Here is a 23,775-nt window from a genome sequence, read left to right on the forward strand (position 1 = left end):
AAAATAAAAACACCATGCCTGAGAAGGCAAGAATTTGTCTTCTCAAACTTCACCTCTTTTAATTATTACCACAACATTCCCCATCCTTACAAAAGAAATGCAATTACATTGTTTCAGTTAAGTTGATGCCCTGGATAAAGAGTATTAAGAATGTTTCTATCTGAAAGCAACAAAACTAGGTAAAGATGCCCAGAAAAAAAAAAGGGGGAGTTATTTTAAAATAAATGCAAAAAATTACTCAGACTGTTTTAATTGAACTTAAAAAAAATTTTTTTACAATCAGAACAATGCAATTTTCTTGGTGTTTCAGCTGGGTCCAAATGTGATTCCCATTTGAGATTTTCATGGAGTAGTTTACCATTTCCTTCTCCAGATTATTTTACAGATGAGGAAATTGGATTCAGTTAAGCCTAGGGTCATACAGCTGGAAGTGTGAGGCCAGATTTGAATTCACAAAAGATGAGTCTTCCAGACTCCATTTCAAAGACCAACCAGGCTGCCCAGAAACAGAACTACACTTGCCCTAGGGAAAGTCCTTCAAAGGTAAAAGTCTTAAGAATTTCTTCAGGCAACAACTGTTACTTCCTCCTCTTGTACCTGTAGAAAGAATCAGAACTAGGATTATATTCTACTTACAGGAAGAGGGGTCAAGATCTTTTTTGAATCACCAAGTGGACAACTTTTACCTGGATTTAGACTTGAAGTTTCCTCCTTTCCTAGGATGGAGTAATCCCATCTGTTTCCGTTCTTCAAAGGTAGGACTATGATCAACACAGCAATCATGCAGGATATTAAAATCATTTACAGTTTCTTATCCACCATAACAGTTCCCAATACCCAACAGAGCAACTTCCACATTTTTTGAACAGAGAAAGAGAACATGTTTCATGGAGGGCAACTCCATCCAGGTAACCTTTCCATAGCTTGTCTATGTAATGGATCTAGAAAACTCTTCTCATTTCTACATAATTGGAGTAGAGTCATGTAGTTTAGAGATTAGTCTTAAAGTTCTAAACTTTTATCTACTGCAAACTGTTACATGAAGAAATTGTTTTCCAAATGTGTCAACATTAAAGGAAGGATGAGAATTCCAACATGCTGCTCACATATGCCTGGAGGGAATATAAAGCTGACCCAAAATAGCTGACCACAAAAATAAGTAAACTTGGGGATCTACATGCAGCTATCCACTCCACCCTACATTTTAATTAAATGTACTGTTTTTTAAAGCCCTCCCCACCTCCATCTTAGAATCAATACTATGTATTGGTTTCAAGGCAGAAGAGCAGTAAGGGCTAGACCATGGGGGTTAAGTGACTTGTCCACCAGGGTCACACAGCTAGGAAGTGTCAGGCTAAAGTTGAACCCAGGACTTCCTATATCAGGTCCTGGCTCTCAATCCATTGAGCCACCTCACTGCCCCACCCCACAAATGTACTCTCTTTTAATTGTAAAGCAGTACACATAAACTAAGCATTCAAGGTGTGAATAACTTTAGATGAATGAAAATCCTACCCAGCTCTATATTGTTTCAAAGCTTTCTTGCTAGTGTTGGTAAGTTCTTCATCAAACACAGATTTCTTCACCTTCTTTTGCTTCTTGGCTATAAAAGGAAAGACTGGGTTAAAAGTTAAGGCCTAGTACCTTGAGGCAAACTGCAATGTTGTTCTTCACTCGGGTTCCTAATTTATGTGGTAACATTGCAGATGGGCATTAGACAAATCAGGTCTGATTTATCAAGGACTAGAGGAAAAATTAATGTGGGATGACCTTAAGAGACTCCTATTAGCAATATTCCAAGAAATAAGTAACCACTCTAACCCCATTATATTCACTCCTTCATAAGCTGCATAAGCTGCATAACACCCACCAAGGTCTGAGGTTACACAATGTTTGCCTACCTGGGACTGAGGCTGGCTCCTCAGGCATGGCTCGTGCCCTCTTGGCCCTACGATTCCTCTTAGCCAGTCGCTCAGCAAACATCTGTGACTTTAGGATCTCAAACTGAGACCTTTCTTCTGGCTGGAGAGAATGGAATATAAGTTTCTGAATAATAATAATCCACCCATCTCCCCAGGACTTCCCTAACTCACTGTCATTTCCCCCTTTTTCTTGGAGTCCTTCAAAAACTTCTTTCTCTTCTTTTTTCCCCTCAAAGCCAAGTCAAACTCTTGTAGGGCCTTTGCAACTAAGGAAAGGAAAAGGACACAATTCCCAAGCAATGAATTTCTAACAAAGTTAATCAATAGTCATAAAGTACAAAAGCACTACTTTGAGAAGAAAGTCACTGATAATTATTTCCAAATTTTCATTCTCTACTATGGAATGACTAAGAACCTAAAATACAACAGCAGAGCCTCATCATGACTCACTTTTTTCCTTTTTCCTCTCCTCTTTACTCTGGAACCAAGTCCGCTCAGGCTCTTCATTCCCTTTCTCTAGGAGTCGTTTGGCTGTATTTATCTGTGAGATAGATAAATGTGAAGCACAAAGCACAACTGCTCAAGACTGGTAAGCCAACTGGCCACCAATAAAAAAAAAAATCTGTTTTAGTACATCCATTATTCCACAAAACACTAACATTGAAGAGTCTTGTCGCCTAAGACGGTTTCTGATTCCAATACAGTTATCAAATTTACCAGATGGAAGACCAAAACAGTACCCACAAAAATAGGTTGCCTATATTGGATGATGATTATCTGTGAAAACTTGGCTACTCTCAGCAATGCAATAATCTGGGACAATCCTGAAAGATTTATGACAGTAATGCTATCCTCCTCCAGAGAAAGAATTGCCGGAAGTCATCTTTTACATCAGTGTATTTTTGTTCTTATGGGATTTTAGTTATGTATGAGTGTGCTCTTACAACAACAACCAATATGGAAGTGTTTTGCATGACAATAAAAATTTTTTAAAGGAAAAAATTTTTTCCTAATTTAATAAAAAGGTTGCCTATCAAAGTAAAAGAGCCATTTCCTCCTGCTGCTCTTCTTACCTGGGCTTCAGAGTGCTGCATTTCCTTCTCCTCAGCCTCTAGTCTCAAGACTGCATACACATCTTTCTCCATCTTCTCAATCTTGCCTCGGAATTTTAGGATTACATCTAAGTGGAATAAGAACAAAATTTACATGTAACCAAAAGAGCAACACAACATACAGATTAGGGCTGAAAAGGCTACAAAATGGCCAACAATAATGCACAGAAGTGAGACAAAAAGCATCATTAGAGATATATCTAGAAAAAAGAGGCAGGCCATTCATGTTATAAGAGTAAGGAATAGTGTGACCCTGGGCAAGTCACTTGACCCCCATTGCCTACCCTTACCACTCTTCTGCCTTGGAGCCAATACACAGTATTGACTCCAAGACAGAAGGTAAGGGTTTAAAAAAAAAAAAGAGTAAGGAATACACAGACCACCTGAATGATAGATATTTATATCATTCTTAAAAACAAAAAAATCTCTATTAAAGGCAAAAACACACAGAATGAGAAGGCATGGGTAGTTTGTGATCTATATCATATATCAGTGAAGGATTATCCACACTGATGAACTCACAGATCCACTTGAGTAAAATTAAATGAAGAAGGAAAGCCAAAAAGAGGTTTAAAGAAAAAGATGAGGGACAGCTGGGTAGTTCAGTGGATTGAGAGCCAGGTTCAGAGAAAGGAGGACCTGGGTTCAAATATGGCCTCAGACACTTCCTAGCTGTGTAACCCTGAGAAAGTTGCTTAACTCTAATTGCCTAGCCCTTACCACTCTTCTGCTTTGGAACCAATACCCAGTAGATTCTAAGACAGAAGGTAAGGGTTTAAAAAAATTTACCCTCCCTCCCAGATCAGTGGCTCAAATGCATAGAAATGCAAGCCAGGATTCAAATCTGGCCTCAGACACTTTCTAGCTATGTGACCCTGGGCAAGTCACTTAACCCCCATTGCCTAGCCCTTACCACTCTTCTGCTTTGGAACCAATATACAGTATTGATTCTAAGACATATGGTAAGGATTTAAAAAAAAAAAAGCAAAGAAAAAGAGGGATCCGAGCCTCCCTCATCTGAATCAGAATAATAAATAGGAGATATAGTTTTTATTCTCAGAAACAGACACACCATGTACAGAGAAAAGTTCAACTTCTATCTACCACAACTTTGGTGACAATTACAAACCAGAGAAAAATGCAAACCAATTTTTTGCAATAGTCAAGTTTCCTATTTCCATCCAGAGAGCCAGATGATGAAAAGATATCCAGAAATATATATTGCATGGCCACACTGGTATAACCTATATTATTAGACTATTTATTGCTGGGAGGAAGATCTGAATCATGAAATGTCAGATAACAACTGCCAAAAATTGTTTTTACAATATGTAAATGGAAAAAAAATTTAAAAAATATATAGAGAGATATCTAGAGCACCTACCTTGAGGAAGTATCCTGGCCTTAACAGGTGCTTTGGCCGACTTAACAATCTCCTTCAACATCTTACGTTCCTCCTCTCCCACAAGGGAGACAGAGCGTCCAGCTCTGCCAGCACGAGCTGTTCGTCCCACCCGGTGCACATAATGCTTGATGGTGTTGGGCATTGTAAAATTGATGACCTAGAAGGAAGAAATTAAGTCAAATTCAGCCTTATAACTGAGAGGGATTGAGAAACAAGAAAAATAGGGCTATAAGCAGTAATAAAAGTTCGTTCATGAATATGTGAAAAGAAATTAGTTGTCTCACTGTTTTGACACCTTCAATGTCCAGTCCTCGGGCTGCCACATCTGTGGCCACCAAGATATCAATCTGTTCATCCTTGAAGCGCCTTGAAAAAGAAGAAAAATAGAAAGGATCATACAGAGTGACCCAGGAAATATTCAACATGAAGCACTGACTAGTTGGAATCCACAAAGTTGGAAGACTTTGATTTTTGTTTCTAATTCTGATACCGGGACATAACATCTTAACAAGAAAGTCTGCCTTTCTCCAATTCCCCCTCAAGAATGTATTATTTAGATTATGTACTCTGAACTACATCTCCCATAATTCCCTTTTCCCTTTCCTATTGTGTATCATTTTATGTGGATTGAGGTTTTGTTTTGGTTTTGACCTCGCTAGCTCTCTCTGGCTAGACCAGCGTGGAGAAAGGGAGTAGCTGGCTAACTTTCTCTGGCTTTACTTTCCCTTTGCTCTGGAAGCCAATTTTAATAAATAGTATTCAATATAATACTTGGGAGTATTGTATATTAATTTTAATCTTTACAAGAAGCTTATGTAAATTTAGTGAAGTTCCTAGATCCTTTCCCTGAGATATTCCATATCTTTACCTTAAGGCTTCTAGACGCTGTGTTTGAGAGAGATTCCCATGCAACTCCCCAACCTGTAGCCCCATAAGTCCTAGGAGGATGTGCATACGATGAGCCTGCTTCTTGGTCTGGGTGAATAGCATCACATGATCTGTGAAAGTTCGTGTCAAAAGAGCTGAGGGAAAGAGAAAAGCCGTGAACAAGAGACTGACCCAGTATCATTTACTTCCCCAAGCTCAAAAAAAACCGAAAGGAAACTCTCCTCTACATCTTTCATGCAACCCCTCACATCTCACCTGACACAATGGCTTCACGGTCTCCTTCTCGATTAGGTCGGATTCGAATGAATTCCTGCCTCAAAAATGGAGCAACATCTGTATTGCTATTCACAAAGATCCGGACAGGATTCTTCAGTGAGACTGAGGCCAGATCTTTCACCTGCCAGGCATTAAAAAAATGCTAACTCGTTTACAAAAGAAGAGGAAATCTCCTTGAGACAATTCTATTTCCCTCAAACCTGGCATCAGATACTTCAGCATGCCAACCTGAGTTTACATATGCTAAGATGAACTGAAGAGGCCCACCTCATCTGTCATTGTGGCTGAGAAGAGCATGGTCTGGCGGTGATGGGAACACATCTGAATGATTTCTTTCATCTGTTCCTCAAAATATTCATCTAGCATCCTGAGAAAAGAGGAGTACCATGAGACAACAGATATAGGTTAGATTTCCACTCTCAAGTAAAGAACTAAAACCCCAAGATTTAAGAGGAACACTGGGGCAGACACACCTGCCCCAACACAAAGATCTAAAATACAAATATTTAAATAAAATACAAATATTTAAATAAGATCCAAAGGGCAAAATACAAATATCAATAATCCCACAACTGACTATTTTCTAAATAAGGGTGTTATGGCAAGATATACTAACGTGTTGGGCTTGTTCAATTTCAAGAAATGGTGGTAACCACTGATGACAGAAGGATATTATTTAAGAAATATGATTTGAAATAGGGGTAATAGATGGATCAAGAGTTAGACTAGTGGCCTATAATTTAATTAGAGAAGGTGGAAGTATATTAAGAACTCACAATTATATATAGTTTTAAGGGAATAATAAAACATTTTATATGCATCTTGGCTAGTTCATAAATGAAAAGGGACAGAATACACATATAGCTTTTTAAATGGTCATGCCTAAATATTGTTCTTTAAAAATAGGTATCTGGAAAGCAGCCTGGAAGTAAAGTTGCAAAAGCACACATATTCATTTAGAACTATACCCCAAGAAGGATGATAGGGAAAAAAAAACCACTTAACTATACCAAAATAAACCAAGCACTGTTATTTATAACACCAAGAGACTGGAAACAAAATCAGTTTCCAATCACTATTGAAAAGCCAAACAAATTAGGGGATGTAAAAATAATGGAATATTACTATATCATATGAAAATTCAAAGGAATATGGGATGGTTTAAGGAAATTAATGTAAAGCAGTTAAGAAAAGCAGAACCAGAAACATAGTTTGATTAGGGAAGGGGGGGGGGGGAATTAGTCAGACCTGAGACTTCATTGGTATATGAATTTCTGATATTCAAACTCCTTTTACCAATAAAGAAAAACACTTGTTCTGCCACTAAGAATCATAAAAGATTTGCCTGGGGCACTGAGAAATTAACTGACTTGCCCATAGTATATGTCTCCTAACTCTGAAGATGTCAATCTACATACTTCTTGGTGTTGAGTTAATGGTTAATTCAAGATTCAGACACATGTACAATCATTATACCTTCTTATTTTTATTGGGTTCCAAATCTGGATACTTGCTTTTCCTCTTTGCATATGTTCTAGTTCATATATTTTAATATCTATACTTGCTAATGGAAGTCAAAATAAAATTATATATTTCTCAAAAAGTGGGCACAATACCCTGGAAACTAGGGAGAATACTGAACTAAGGCTGTTGCTATCAGGTTCTTAGGATCCCAAAATCGCTAGACCCCCAAGATTTCTACTTACCTGTCAGCCTCATCCAAGATGAGTACTTCAATGCTACTCAAATGGAAGGAAGGGCAATTGTGGAGATGATCAATGAGCCTGCCAGGTGTAGCAATGAGGATATCTGGCCCAGCTCGAAGAGCTGCCTCCTGAGATTTCACATCCAAGCCACCTAAGGAAGAGGAGCCCAGATGATATCATGACCCCCTATAAGAAATAATATCTGAGAAGCAGAGCATCTAAGTTGTTCAAGGGAAAACTCATAAATACTTCTCATTACTACAGTAAGCAGAAGACAATCAATAGGACAGTTCATCATTGGCAGAAGACCTGATCTCTCACCCTCAATTCATGCTGATTATCAACTAGGCAGGACAAAACGTAATACAACTAAAGTAATATCTCTAGAATAATAAAGCTGGACCATAGGTGGTAACCATAGTGATAGTTGGGAGTCTGAGGTAGGGTGAAGTTTAAGAAGTCCAAACCTTGGGAAAGAATGCCATGTGTTCTGTAGCAATAGTAAATTGCATTCTTTCTTTAATGGTGGTGTCAAAAGTATAAGGATAAAAGGAATTAGAAGTTCTTTAGGAAAAAGAGAACCACATCTTTCTTTTGGGCTTTTACTAAAAGGAGTATGTCTTCATTAACAAATACATAGAAGCACTACAGAATTTGAGAGTTATTTTAATTTGTTTTTATATCTTAGCAGACAACTTACCCACTGCAAGGCAGGTGGTGACAGTGCTGAACTGAGCCAGCTGCTTGGTGACAGAATGTACCTGAATACCCAATTCTCGAGTGGGAACCAGCACAAGTACACGGGTTATGGGAGCCTGTCGAGGTTTGTAAATAAGACGCTCCAAGACAGGAAGCGCAAAAGCAGCTGTTTTACCTGAAAAGAAAAAAAATAAATAACAAGAATTAAAGAGGGGGTTCAATAGTGAAATAGACTTACTCAAGAGTATATGCTCATCTACATCTGACATAGAGAGTGTTTCCTGATAAAAGGAAAGGGCATCAGCTCTCTTGTTAGCTCACAATAACGAAAAAGGAAAGACCTAGATAATACAAAATAACCTAACAACTAGGATAATTAGTACTTAGCCCTAAAATAGTGTTAGAAACCTACTTTATCTCATATATGCCCCTTATATTATGGACTGAATGGCCTTCTTAGTTTAGCACTACTAAAACATATCTGAATACAATTAAGGAAGAGATTGGAGTAGGTAATGAATAAAGTGCTAATAATTTAAGAACTGAACTACAGTATATAAAACTTCAAATAAAGATGGTACTTGGCTCCCAAACTTGACTCGTATAAAACATAAATGCAATATAATAATACTGACATTTACATAGTACTGTACAGTTTGCCATATACTTTACAAGTTCTTTTGTAATTTCATTTCACTTAATCTCTACAACAACCCTATGTGGTAGTATATTTTATTTACTATTATACTTTCCCCATTTTTTAAATGAGGACAATTAGAAGTAAAAGTAGGTATGGTTAAAATAAAAGTCATATTCGAACAAAAACGTGTTTTTAAATTTTTATATAAATATTCCAATGCCTTTTTTCCTTTCAAAGAGATATGTAGAAATATGCCCCACATTCAGATGAATGTTGTATACTTATGATTTTAATACTTAAAATCAATAATGATGGTAATCATTTAAAATAAGTATAAACTTATTAAGCATGACTACCAGATCACCCATGTAAAATAAGAATTCCAATTTTCATACTACCAATATTTCTCAACCTACTTTTGTCCCAAATCTCTTACCTGTCCCAGTGGCTGCACAAGCACAGATGTCCTTCCCTAATAGCCCCACAGGTATGCAGGCCTTCTGGATAGGGGTAGGTTGTTTGAAACCCATGGTTGTGATGGCCTGAGGAGACATAAAAAAGTTGGATACAGGAGAATAAATATTGCTATTCTTAGGAACTACATATTGCCAAAAGCAAATATTTATGCCCAACCCAAAGCAAATCTTTCTAGTCATGCCTATGGCAAGCAAAATAGCCTTATACCTTCAAGAGAGGTCGAGACAGATTCATGTCCTGGAACGTGAGGTTTTCATCATACTGAGAGGCATCTTCAAAAAATCCTGTTTCCTACAGGGAAAAAACAGAAGGCTACCTAAAGTTAGGAATCAGTAAAAGAGGCCTTATTTACAATAAAGATTTATCCACTGGATAACCCCCTCATCCTCAAAAATTCTTCTAGGACTTAGAGCATCAGGATTTCCCAAAGCCATGATCACCTCTTCTTTCTTCTGTTTCTTTGTTTTCTTCACTTTCAGTGTATCTACAAAAGAAAGACAATGAAGATTATCAGGATAGGTACTATTTGCTACTTGTACCTGCATACCAAGGCCTGTTATAAAATTCAAGGACTGGGGGCAACTGGGTAGCTCAGTGGATTGATAGCCAGGCCTAGAGATAGGAGGTCCTAGGTTCAAATCTGGCCTCAGACACATCCCAGCTGTGTGACCCTGGGCAAGTCACTTGACCCCCATTGCCTAGCCCTTACCATTCTTCTGCCTTGGAGCCAATACACAGTATTGACTCCAAGATGGAAGGTAAGGGTTTAAAAAAAAAAATTCAAGGACTGAATACAAACTGAATATGTCACACACAAAAAAAAACTCATAGCTGGATGCATAAACCAGCTACACAGGGATTAGTAATAGGGGAAGGAACAAGGTTCCAGGAAAAGAACTGGAGTCAGGGCAGAAATCAGGATCCAGAAGAAAACATCTTAATACAGCAAGGAGAGGACCAGGAAAGAAAGTCTCATATGAAAGATCTCTTTTCTATTCATTTTGCAAGACAGTGAAATGTAACATCTACCTGCTTTGGTAAGGATGTTTTCATCAGCTGAGGAATAGTCTGTTTCTGAGTCTTCCTCTTTTGCCTCTTCTTCATCTTCTTCCTCAGAATCAACTTGGTTTTCCTTTTCAAAACCCTCATTTCCTTCCTTCTCATCTACTGTTTTCCCAGATCTAGCTTCTTTTTCCTGAGAAAAATCAAAATCTTGTATTCAAAGGAAAATTTAGGGTCTAATGAAAATAGGTATGCAGGTCTACTGTCTCTTATTAGTCATAGTAGTGGGTTCTAAATAACTAGTAAAAAACATATAAGAAGCACTTTCTTTGTCCCAATTCACACACAAAAACCCTTAAGGGGATTAAAAGCACTAAAGGGAAGTTCAGGGTAAATAGCAAATGAGAGACTTAACTATGAAAAGATCACACTGCTCTTCTTTCTCACCTCATTCTTCCGTTTTTTTCGGACTTTCTCAATCTTATCATCAAGTGTTGTGGCTGCTCTCTACAAACAAAAAAAATTAAAGGAAAATATCTTGTTGGAGACAGACTTGTGATTTACATAAACAAAATTATAAAACTCTCGAAATAATGATATCATTTGAAGAATATTCACTTCTCATTGTTTAGCAGCACAAATATAAAGATGATTATGTATTATGAAAAAAGATATATATACACACATATTTTTAAATGATAAAAATTATGGATGCTATACCAATCAAGCTATCAAGCAAATATTTTATAGTGCTAGACAAAAAAAAATAAGTCATTTGAAGAAGCAAAGGAGCTTTTTTTTCCCAAGAGAAATAATGAGGGGAAAAGGAATTAAGGGGATTAGTACTTCCAGATATCCTATAATAAAGCAGTAATCATCAAAACTATCTGATACTAGTTGAAAAATAGATAATGGAACAAACAAGGTAAGCTAGAACCAGAAACACCTAAACTCAATAACCCAAATGTTTGATAAACCGAGAACATAAGATAGGTAAAAACAACCTTTTTTGAAAAGAAGGCAAGGAAACAGTTTAGTAGAAATTAGGCTTAGACCAACATCTTACACCATATACAATAAGAAATACAAAATGAATATAAGACATGAATATAAAAGCTCACACCTCAAAAAAATTGAAGAAAATGAAATCAGATGCCTTTCTCAACTATGACTGGGGAGAATTTTTAACAAAGGATAGAGGCTATTACTAAAGATAAAATAGACCATTTTGATTTAATGAAATTGGGAAGCTTTTGCATGAATGAAATCAGTACAACTAGGATAAGAAAAGCAAAATCAAAATTATGGGGGGAAAAGTTGCATCAAATAAATCAAAGGTTTGATACTAAAGAGATTTAATAGAGAATTAATGCAAACAACATAAGAACAATTCCCCAATGGAAAAGCAATGGATATGAAAAAAAAATGGTTATCAAAAGCATTACAAATCATTAACTACATGAAAGACTATTCCAAATAACTAACAGTAAGAAAAATCAATAACTGAGGTTTCATCTTACATTCAACAAACTGTAAGGGATGACAAAAGATGGGAACAGTCAATATGGAAAAGCTGTGGGAAGAAAAGTACACATATACAATATTGGTGGAGCTGGATATTAGCCCAACAAATTTGAAAATTCTCTTTAGAATTATGCCAAAGAGACCAAAATATCCCTTTGGCACAAAGATTTCACTGCCAGGCAAGTACCCCCAAAGAAGTTTAAATATATATATGTTATATATGTAATATCCCATAGAAATAACAAAACACTTTTTAGCCAACACTTTTGCAACTTTGATAGCAAAGAATTAGAAAAAAATAAAGTTCCTGATATTTGGGAAATGACGAAACAAAAGTAATAGATTAATATTACACCTAAAAAAACAACAAATAGGAATTCATAAAAGCTTGGAATGCTTTTTACTAAGTGATACAGAATAAAATAAGTAGAATCAAGAAAATAGCATACAAAATACAATGTAAATAGGAAAACAAAAAGAAACTGAATGCTATTTTAATTATGACTTTGAAGTATAATTATGGACTTGGTCCTAGAGAACAGATGATAAAATGCATTTTTCTCTCACCACTAAAGAGGTAGGAGATCAGAGGTATGGAATATTGTAGTCATTATACTGGCTGGTTTTACTTTTTTCCTGTCTTCTTTAATCTTTTTTTTTTTTTTAACCCTTACCTTCCGTCTTGGAGTCAATAGTGTGTATTGGCTCCAAGGCAGAAGAGTGGTAAGGGCTAGGCAATGGGGGTCAAGTGACTTGCCCAGGGTCACACAGCTGGGAAGTGTCTGAGGCCAAATTTGAACCTAGGACCTCACGTCTCTAGGCCTGACTCTCAGTCCACTGAGCTACCCAGCTGCCCCCTCTTTTTTAATCTTTTATAAAAAATGGCTCTTATGTGATATGTTAACTTGGAAATAACATGAAACTATCAAATAGTCAGAAAAACCAAGTCTTTAATCAGGATAGGGATAAATCCAATATTTACCCCTTTACTCTGAATCTGGCAGCACAAATTTTACAGGGTTTACACCCTGGATGTACACCGGGGATATTATCCCTGGGAGTGCCACCACCCTAGATGATGACTCCGAGGAGCCATTAAAGTTGGGGTGCTTAAATACCTTTCTAAGTGAAACATGGGGGCTGAGGATGAGAGGGACAGTTGATTGGAGTTTACAATGGTAACAAAGGAAAATGAGGAGTTCCAGACAGGAATAACAGTGAGGGGCTGATGCTTTACAACGGGCACAAAAGGGAAAGACCCAGCCAAAGGCTGGGCCACCTAGGTAAAGGACTTTGGCCTGGAGGAAAGAAACCATTGGGTCAAAAGAGATACTTAACATGTGCTGAGATTAGCTATTGCCACCATAACTAATTTAAGGTCTACTAGTAGTTAGTCTGAGGCTAGTGAAGTAGAACTTTCCCTATGGGAGGAACTCTCAGGTGACAAGGCTAAACCTGAGGCTTTCAACTTTAAGCTAAGTAAACTGGGGATCACTAAATCTTTCTAGGAGGCTTCTAGATTCCACATTGACCGATATAATACAATTTTATTGCACTGTTAAGAAATAAGGAAATGCAGTTTCAAAAAAACCTAGAAGGATCTATATGAACTGATGTAAAATGAACTGAGTAAAACCAGAATAATCAGTAATAAAATAACATTACAAAGAAAAATAATTTTGAAAAACTTGAGAACTTATTTAATGGAGTAACCAATTATATTTGAGAGAACTGATAACGAAGCATGTTACCCATTTCTTGACAAAATGCAAAAATACAAAACTAAGGGACAGACTAAGATGAAACTGAAAAGATGTTTTCAGACACAAACAATGAAGGAATTTTAGTGCTTAAGTCTGTATATTTGGGTTGGGGGGAGGGTGGGGTTGGTTGGTTTTAAACCCTTCCTTTCTGTCTTAAAATCAATACTAAGTATCAGTTCCAAAACAGAAGAGTGGTAAGGGCTAGACAATGGAGGTTGCGTGACTTGCCCAGGGTCACACAGCTAGAAGGTATCTGAGGCCACTTTTGAAACTACACCCTTCTGACTTGAGGCCTGGCTTTATTCACTGTGCTACCTAGCTGCTCCACTATGTATATTTGTTACCATGGCTTCTCTTTTTTTTTCCTCTCCAATGGAGAGAGAAAGGAATGTCAGAAGATGAGAATGATAGGAATAGAGAGTGTAGTCAGAAAAAGGAAAATAAAGAAAAGAGAGTCACTGAGGGTTTGGGATTTTTTTTTAGAGAACAGAAAGGTCAGAAAGGTTGTGCTGCTGCTGCATAGATCTGTGTTCCCAGCCAGTCCCCTAGCTATATCACAGACCTCTCTTTCAGACCTCCGAAGTTGTACAAGGCTGGAAAAATGACTTGCCCTGAGCTTTTGTTAGCTATGCTGCTCCGGAATTCAACTTGATATGTTATTTTAAAGCTGTCTGGAGGGGAATGCTGGAGTTTGGCTGAAATACTCCCTCTACTCTGTCATCTTGTCTTCTTTCCCATTTTTTTTGTTTATTTATTTTTACCCTTTAGATCTTCTGTTTTAGAATCAATACTCTGTATTGGTTCCAAGGCAAAAGAGCAGTGAGCCCTTTGCTAAGAGTCACATAGCTAGGAAGTGTCTGAGGCCACATTTGAACCCAGGACCTCCAGTCTCTAGGCCTGGCTCTCTATCCATTGAGCCACCCAGCTTCCCCCATTTGTTTTGTTTTGTTTTTTTAGTTTCTTCTGGGAGCAGAATTGATTCTAAGGCAGAAGGTGAGTTTAATTTTTTTTTTCTTCTGACATTAGCAAAGAACAAATAGCATAGGCATGACCATATATAGAATGGAACAGATTATAATGAAACTACAGCTCTTATATACAACATGTTTTCCTTTTTAAATAAATTCAACCTATAGTTTGCAAAGTTGTCCTGCTTGTCTATGTTTCTTTCTGACTTTTCTATGCTCTTCTCTACATTTAAAAAAAAAACCTCAATTTTCTTTCTTTTCCTTTTTTTGATTACACTATCCTTATTCCAATCCCTCTCTATCCCGACATTCTTCCCTCTCCTCACATGGGGAGAATAGGAAAATTTCTGGTAACAAACATATATAATTAAGCAAAGAAATTCCCACACTGGCTGTGTCTGAAAAATATATGTCTTATCAACTTTGTCTTAGTCCACCCCTTGAACTTATATTTTTATACTTTGTCAAGAAGCAGGTGGAATACTTCATCATTAGTTCTCTAGAAGAAATCAAGAAATAAAACAAAGTTAAAAGAATGAAAAAAAAATTGGAACATCTCATTAGAAAACAACTGACTTGGAAAACACATTGAGGTCAAATAATTTTATAATTATTGGGGGACTGCCAGGTGGTTCAGTGAATAGAACACCAAGACTGGAGAGAGGAGGTCCAGGGTTCAAATCTAGCTTGACACACTTCTTAACTGTATGACCCTGGGGAATTTAATTAACTTTACCATTCTTCTGCCTTGGAACAGATATTTCAAGAAATTATAATGGAAAACTGCCCAAACATCTTAGAATAAGAGGGAAAAATTGAATTTGAAAGAATCCACTGATGACCTCCAGAAAAGGATCCCAAAATGAAAACTCCCAGGAACATTACAGCCAAATTTCAGAGTTCACAGGTCAAGAAGTATTGCTAGCAACAAGAAAGACAAGATTCAAATACTATAGAACTAGTCAGAATCATAAAAAAAATTTACCACAAGAAAGGAGCAGAGGGCTTGGAATATATTCCAAAAAGCAAAGGAATAAGGATTACAACCAAAAACAAACTACCCAGAAAAATTGAGTATAATCTTTGAGAGGAAAAAATTGGAGGGAATTTAGTATTACTGATGAAAAGACCAGAGCTAAATGGAAAAACAGACGTTCAAACATAAAAAAGTAAACACGAAAGAAAAATCAGAAAGGAATATTAAGATTAAACTGTTTACATTCCTTTGTGGGAAAATGATACATCTAACTCCAATGAACTTTATTACTAGATCAGTTAGAAGGAAGCTACATAGAGAACACAGCATGAAACCAATTACACTGTACAAACAGTATAATAAAGATGTGAGGAAATATTAATTTGGAACTTTTTATTCATTAAAAGAAGAAAGACTAAATACTCAGTTGTTACAGAAATCTATCTTACTCAACAAGGAAATAGGAGAGGAAGGAGATTACCTCTGGTTGATGGAAGGGGCTTACACATAGTTCAGGAAAACAGACATAGAAACACAAATGCCAGGTGGGCAGAGTGGGGACAAAAGTCACCTCTCTCTAAAAGAGAGGCCTACCTGTGGCAGTCAATTCTTCTGCTTACACTTGGAAGATTTTTTTAGGGTTCTTTTTAGTTTTTTGTTTGGTTGGGTGTTTTTTTTTTGTTTTTTTTTTTGGAGGGAGCCTCAAGGGAACAACACAGTACTCTACAATAAAATTAATATAGTTGTTAAAAAGTTAAAGCAAAAATTGTCAATAGTTTCAGGCATCCATTAGAGGTTCTCCCAAGGACAGGGGGCCCCTACTATACTGTAAAATTATAATGATCAAGCTTGTTCCTAAAGAAGAAATAAGCTAAGGCAAATCTTCCCGGTTGTTTCTTTACAAAAGTAGAGCACTTTGGGTGTTTACATTTGCATGTAATATCAGATTTTTTAAAATATATATTGGCAAGTTTCCCTGAACTTTTTCTTCTCATGTTTTCTTTATTATAGAACAGTGATGGTGAACCTTTTAGAGACCAAGTACCCAAACTGCAACCCTCATGCCACATGTGAGCCACTCCCTTACTCCAGATGGAGGAGGGAGGAAGCACTCCCACTGGGCTGCTGGACATAGGGGCAGGTGATGTAAAAATTGTCCTCAGGCCAGGTGAGGAGGGGGAGGTGAACAACCCCCCTGCAGCCCACATGCCATAGGTAGCCACCATGGTTATAAAGGATGGCTCTCTAGAGAAGAGGTAAAGAGAGACAAAGGAGAGGAATATATTAGTAAATATAGATGATGTAAAACAAAAGCTGCTGACAAAATCTTATTTTGAACATTTCATAGCATAAGTCCAAATGGAGTTCAGGGGTCTGTTGGATACCCAAGCAATGAAGGGCAAGTTCAATAACTAATATTCTGGTACTATAATCCATTCTCATAACCCCAAAATAAATCAGGACCCACAACTTAAATTTCTTTATCACTACCAAACTCACTTTCTTCTTAAGTTGATTCATAACATCAGCCATTGCCCAGCTCCCATCATATGCTCCCTCCTTTTCAGTAAAAACAAAGTCTGGATTGAAATCAACACTCCGATTCTTCCTCAATGCCTTCTGTTTTCTGCCCAGAACAATGGGTTCCTGAATACAATAAAAGGGAGAAGTAATGTCAGAAATCAGTGCCCAAACCAATTGAGATAGGGAAGCCTAGAGGATGGAAGCAATCTCATACTCAAAATCTTTATTTTTTTCTTATGCAAATTTTTATACCTTTTAGAGAACTAGGAAGAAACCCTATTAAGTCTATATTTACTAAATAAAATCTAACAAAAGTCCTCCATTATTAAGTTAAAACTGTCTTTTCAGGCTTGTTTCAAAGTAATGGTCTTCTTTACCTTTCCCCAAACTTCCCTTCTTCCATGTCTTTGTTCATACCTGTTTCCCAGGGCTGAAATACCTTTCAATGTCTTTTATCTACACCTGCTGAATTCTTTTGTTATTCAGTTATTTCGGTAGTGTCCGGCTCTTTGTGACCCCATTTAGGGTTTCTTTGAAAGATATATTGGAGTGGTTTCCATTTCCTTCTCCGGTTCATTTTACAAATGAGGAAACGAAGACAAACACGTTTTAGTGCCTAACACTTCGGCCACAGTCATTTGAACTTATGTCTTCAAGACTCCACTATCAATGATCTATCCACTTCATGATCTCTCTCAATGAAAATGTTTTCTTCCTCCTTGAACACTCAAAGCTATTTGTACCTTTATCATGCATTCATTCTGTTTAACAACTTTCTAACATGTTTATGTTTCATATCTTATAAACACTGTATGTTAACTGACCGAATCATCAGTTATCTATTTCCACCAACCCCATCCTCCAGCCAAGATAAATAGGAACCTCTATAGTGAAGTTGCTACATAAATGTCAAACAATCAATTAACAAGCATTTATTGAACACCACCTTTGTGTGAGACTCTGAGCTAAGCACTAAAATTATAAAGAAAAAAAGGAAAACAGTCCCTCCAGTATCTTACTCGAACTTTACTGACTCCTGGTACTTTTTTCCACTGAAACATGCTGCGACTCCGAAAAGAAACCGGTAACCCCCACCTACCTCTTCCTCATCATCTCCGCTGTCCGTCTCTGGTTCCACCGGGCCCTCATCATCCTCCCCAATAGTTCCGATCAAGTCCAGATCCTGAAGCATGGTGGCTCCAAAAACACTTCCCGCAGCGAGTACCCAGATCCTTCATCACTTCCGCTCGAGTCAGCCCCCGCCCCCCTACTTCCTTCTTTCAGCTACCATCGATTTACGCATACACGGAAGTGGGGCGGAGCCATCTACGTGTACTGAGGTTGGGGGCGGGGGGGGGGAGGAGATGTTAAAGGCCTTTCTCACGTCAGCGACTTCCAGGTTTCCAACTCCGCGCTTGCGTCCTGTGATTCTATGCTTGCTAGGCCGGAGAGAGAGTGGGGGAAGGGGGAGCGCCTGGAAAATGTGTTTCGTTAAATGGGCCGAGTCGGTCTCCTGAGAAGGCTGGGATTTGTTTCTTGTCTAATAAATTTCTGGATTGTCTAAGCCAGGAGGGACCTTGAAAATTCTCTACTACAGCGTCCTCATTCTAACAAATGAGGCAGGAAGTTGTAGAAAGGAGCTAGCTAAAAGGAGGACAAGGAGGAAGAAATGGGAAGTGAATTAGAATTCATGAGGCCCTAGGCAGGCTAGAGACAGGAGATCCTAAGGTTCAAATCTGGCCGCAGACACTTCCCAGTTGTGTGACCCTGGGCAAGTCACTTAGTGATTACAAGACGGAAAGTAAGGGTTTAAAAAAAAACTAAGCATTTTTTAAGACCTGCCATATGCCAAGCATTCTGCTAAGTGCTGACCAGATAGGATAGGGTGGCCAGGGCACCCTGTCAGGTAAGTAATTCAGACCTCAAAAATCCACTGGGAGAAGCGAGGGCAAGTTCTGAGGAAAATTGGCATGTTTAAACCAATGGGTAGTTTTAAAGATTACAGGTCTCTACAAAATTTTCTCCCATTGGTGTATTCACATGACCCCAGCTAGAGTTCAGGTCTTCTTCCCTTCTTGCTGTAATATTTCATTAACTTTTTTAACATTCTCCAAAAAATTCATTGCTTGGCATGAAACTTTGGGATAATTGAGCCCTCTAGGATCATTCTTTTTTTTAAAACCCTTACCTTCCGAAATCTTGGAATCAATACTGTGTATTGGTTCCAAGGCAGAAGAGCTATAAGGGCTAGGCAATGGGGGTTAAGTGACTTGCCCAGGGTCGCACAGCTGGGAAGTGTCTGAGGTCAGATTTGAACCTAGGACCTCCCATCTCTAGGCCTGGCTCTCAATCCACTGCCACCTAGGACCATTCTTAAATCCAGACCAGACCCAAAACTTGTCTTTCTTCTCTCTTTGAGAAACTAGTCACTTCCAAGCCACAGCAAGGCTTGGAAAGCATAAGAAGGGGCAGCTATGTGGCTCAGTGGATTGAGAGCCAGGCCCAGAAAGGGTTCAAATCTGGCCTCAGACATTTACAAGTTGTGTGAACCCAAACAAGTCACTTACCTCCCATTGCCTACCCATTATCTCTCTTCTGCCTTAGAACCACTATTGGTTCTAAGACAGAAAGGTTAACAAAAGCATAAGAGGTAAGCAGGTCACAAATAAAATATGAGCCAAGTTCTCAACTAAGCACTAAGGATACAAATACAACAAAAACTCCCAGTTCTCAAGGAGCTTATATTCTAATAAGAGAAAAAACAACACATTAAAGGGGATATTTTATCTGGTGGGGGGCAGAACTTTTGATGGATTAGCTGAAATATAAGGCAAAGAAGCTGAATGGTATCTTTGCTTTCATCTAGTCTAACCTCATTTAACAGAGTAGGAAACCGAGACCAGACAGAAGCCAACATGTGTCCTCAAGGTCACAGAGCAAATTAGTGCCTGGCCTGGTCTTTAGATTCCTAAAGTAGTGGGTTTTTTTTTTCTTTTTTAAAACTATTCAAGGCTACCTCCTCTTCCCTATGCTAGCTGCCACATTGCCAATTTCAATTTTTGGTATATACCCATAAGTACTGGTCTCTAAACATTTATCCCAGCCTGTGATTTCCCCTTGAAGTCCACTAAGCTATAAATATGAAAATTAAACATCACAGTGATTTTTGTGTGGAAGGCTATATTTTCCAAATCCAGCCTCAAAACACATGGTCTGACAAAGGATATTTCCAACAAGAATAGAAATATTATATATTCTTTTCTTGAAATTAAGAGTCTTGGAAAATCCAGGATCTAAGGCCACTATAATGGGCTTTAAACTATGAGCTGCTTGAAAGTAAAGACAGTATACTATAAGAAACCTAGCATATGCTCAAAAATGATAAGCTAGGGACAGCTAGGTGAGTCAGTGGACATAGAGCCAGGTCCTGGATTCAAATTTGATCTCAGATACTACCTAGTTCTATAACCCTGGACAAGTCACTTAACCCCAATTGCCTAATCCAGTGATGGCAAACTAGTCCAAAGACTGAGTGCCATTCCCTACCCTCCCCCTTACCACACATAGGGGAGGGAGAAAGTAGTCCCATTGGGCTGCTGGCCAGAGGGATGGGTGATGTGAAAAAATATTGTCAGGTGAGATGGAGAGGGGGAGGGGAGCAGCTCCACCGGAGTCCATCTGCCTTTCTAGTAACAAACTCTAGTGGGGTACCTTCCGTGCCACTTCATATCAGCCTTCAGGGCAGGCTTCTGTACCACCAACTGCTTCCTCTAGAAACAAGATCAAGAGGAGATATATGAATTCTGCCTCTGGCCAATATTCCAGTGTTGGCCACTATGCCCTAAGGAGGGAATCCAAGCCTTCTACTTATGCCTTCCTCCACTTGGGCTCCTGGAATGTAGTGATGTTAGTCACCTATAAGCAACTGAAACAGGCCCTGCTCATGGTTCTGGGAAATTCCTTTCTGAGCTCTCTCCTGCCAGTTCTCTGCCTTATACCCTCCCCACCTTCTTTTTGAGTCTAAGCTCTATCCAGCCCCGACTCCTTCCTTTCTCTCTTTCCCTTCCTCACTCCTGAGAAACTATCTTGTCCTCTTAAAGTTAGACACATTGAACCCTCCAGGCCCCTTCCTCTGCCACTGTAGCTTCACTCAGTTCTCAAGCACCTTACTCCTAAAAAAAGCTAGACCAGAACCATCCCCACCCCCAGGATGTCTTGACTTGTAAGTCAATTTCATTTAAGTGAGGCCTTCCCCTCTCAGAATTAGATAAATCAAACAAACAAAAAAGAAAGAAAGAAATTAAGGAGTAGAATCAAATTGTTCCCCTTGAGCCCTTTCCTTCTACCTTAGAATCAATGCTAAGTATTTATTCCAAGGCAGAAGAGTAGTAAGGATTGGGCAATTAGGGTTAAGTGACTTGGTCACACAGCTAGGAAGTATCTAAAACCATATTTGAATCCAGGACCTTCCATCTTCAGATCTGGCTCTCTATCCAATGAGCCACCTAGCTGCCCCATGATGAATAGAATTTTAGAAAAGTTAAATCTGACATATCTCTGGGAAAAACTGAATGGGAATAGAAAGGAATATACCTCTTCTTCAGCAGTGCATGGCACCATTACAAAATTGATCTTATAAAAGAACATAAAAGCCTCATTACCAAATGCTGAAAAGCAGGATTTAAGTATACAGAGTTGCACAAAAACTTCAAACTCACCCTGTCTTCTAGAGTCATAGAAGTCCAAAGGCAATACAAAAGACAGGGTGACCAAGCTCTAGGCACTCCACAGTACCAGTATCAGTCAAATTCATGGCTGTTGGAACAAATTGTTCTCATCCATCCATTCTGTCTTCACAACTTTGGGACAGACATCCCCCTAACTCATCAATGGGTTGAGTTATCCTCAACTTGGTATAGGTAGTCTGCTGAGACAGTTTTACCAAGACAAGGACAATGTGCATGCTACAGCTTTTTGGAATTAAGTATAAACTCTTTTATTTAAAACATATCAATCTCTGACTCCAACATACCTTTCAAAATCTATATATTACTCCCCTCTTTTATTCTTTCATCTCTGCCTTTGTGAAAGCTGTCCTAGCCTCATTCTCTCTTTTTTTAAGCCCTTTAATTTATGTCTTAGAATTGATACTAAGTATTGATTTGAAGGCAGAAGAGCAGTAAAGGCTAGGCATGGGAGTTAAGTGACTTTGCCCAGGGTCCCAGAGCTAAGAAGTATCTGAGGCCAGATTTGAACCTAGGTCTTGTGACTCTAGGCCTAGTGCTCTATCCACATGCTACATAGCTGCCTCTCTAGCCTCATTCTTGAAATGTAATCAATCCTTATCTCGTCTTCTTACAATCCCAGTTTCCTTCAAAGTTCAGTTCAAGGCCGTTCTTGATTCTACCCTACCTCCCCAGCTACTACCTCTTCACAATTATCTGTATGTGGTGTCTGTATACATTTCTTCTTCCTATATGATGTAAGCTTTTTGAGGTTAGGGACTATTTTTTTTCTTTGCATCCCCAGTACTATTGCCTGGCAGATTGTAGGTACATGATGCCTCTTGGAAAAACAATTCAAAGTCTTTTCCATAGAGTCATTTCCTGTTTAAAGAAAGAATCCTTCAGTAATACCCTACTCTAATATATTACCCATAATCCATAACACAGTGATGTACCTGTATGTGTGAAGATTGGATTTGACTCTCCCCTGATTGTAACAATGAAGGTACTTAGCTCTTCCTTGATTGTGAAGATTAAGTTGTAATGCCCTGTATATTTTTAGATTTTAATCCCCAAATTATAAAGCACAGTATTTAAAGTTGAGTATGAAGATCTACCCATTTGGGATTTTAACCACAAAAAGTGTGAATACCCATTTCATACACTGAGTGGGAGGTCTGTAACCCATGTGTGAAACAGTGGGAAGTCCTGGAGTGCAGCATCAGCTGTGATTGGTAGACATAAAAATTTAGGGGTAGTGATGCAAGAGAAAAAGGTCTTTAAAAGTGGAAACAGAGACACACAGAGGACAGACTCAGACTTGGAGGGAAGAGAGACTTGAAGGGAGTCACTTGGAGTGAAGCCTGCTGGAGTTGAGGCTGATAAAAGAATTTGCTGATTGAACTGACAACGTGGTGAGTATAAAGGTTGATTTCCTTCCTTGGCCTTTCTGGAGGCATGAGCCTCTGAGAAAGGCCTATTGTCTTGAGAGTCCTTTCCCCTGGCTGGGGCCTTTGAATTCCTACCTGGTTCAGAGGAAGCCAGAACTCTTTCTCTACCCTTTTCTCTCTTCCTTAATATCTTCCCTCTATTGTAAAAATAAACTACCATAAATTCCATTTTACTTTAGTAATTCATTTTTGGGATTTAGAAATTAAATCCCTGGAGACCAATTAAATCTATTCAGTCCAACCATAAAATTAACATGTGTCCTAAGGACCATATAACAGTACAGCACCAACTCTGGAACATCTATCAAGTTGGTTCTACTTGTCTAATCCAAGGGTTTATCTACATAATGCAAGTCACTAAGTAATGATATTTTTGGCAATATTAACTTATAAAACAATTTAATAAAGGCATGAACATATTGTGATCTGTGTCAGTAGAGAAAAGACCTACACTAATTTTTTTTTGCATATTACTATTTTCCTCCTTGTTCTCTTTTCCCCAAGTGTTAATGAGTGGGGTGAGAAAGCAGTGATTAAGAAATTATGGCTTTCTTTAGGTTCAACAATGCCTAATTACCCCTTATCTATCCAAATGAAATCTGAAAAATACTCATAATTCAATGTTTAGATAATAGAAGTGATTAACATTTTGTTTGAAACTCCATAAACATTTGAATGCCAAATATAATTGACCTTCCTTTTTTAATTCTAAACTTAA

The 23,775-nt window shown here is 38.1% G+C and overlaps 1 protein-coding gene across 1 annotated transcript; it reads right to left on the reverse strand.

Annotated features, from left to right (window-relative positions):
- Nucleotides 1-33: 33 nt before the first annotated feature.
- On the reverse strand, nt 34-18,187 carry DDX27 (DEAD-box helicase 27). The gene is made up of 21 exons (XM_007475763.3): nt 17,982-18,187; nt 16,859-17,005; nt 10,575-10,634; nt 10,155-10,320; nt 9,566-9,609; nt 9,333-9,416; nt 9,085-9,190; nt 8,010-8,183; nt 7,310-7,460; nt 5,871-5,970; nt 5,583-5,724; nt 5,308-5,461; nt 4,724-4,805; nt 4,419-4,596; nt 2,996-3,102; nt 2,373-2,463; nt 2,094-2,188; nt 1,902-2,022; nt 1,516-1,603; nt 687-761; nt 34-597 (listed from the first exon to the last, which is right to left on the reverse strand). The coding sequence occupies exons 1-21, from the start codon at nt 18,072-18,074 to the stop codon at nt 579-581; spliced, it is 2,277 nt and encodes a 758-aa protein (XP_007475825.1). The 5' UTR covers nt 18,075-18,187; the 3' UTR covers nt 34-578.
- Between the last annotated feature and the right edge of the window lie 5,588 nt (nt 18,188-23,775).

Source organism: Monodelphis domestica, chromosome 1, assembly GCF_027887165.1.
Source record: "Monodelphis domestica isolate mMonDom1 chromosome 1, mMonDom1.pri, whole genome shotgun sequence".
Classification (NCBI taxonomy): Eukaryota; Metazoa; Chordata; class Mammalia; order Didelphimorphia; family Didelphidae; genus Monodelphis; species Monodelphis domestica.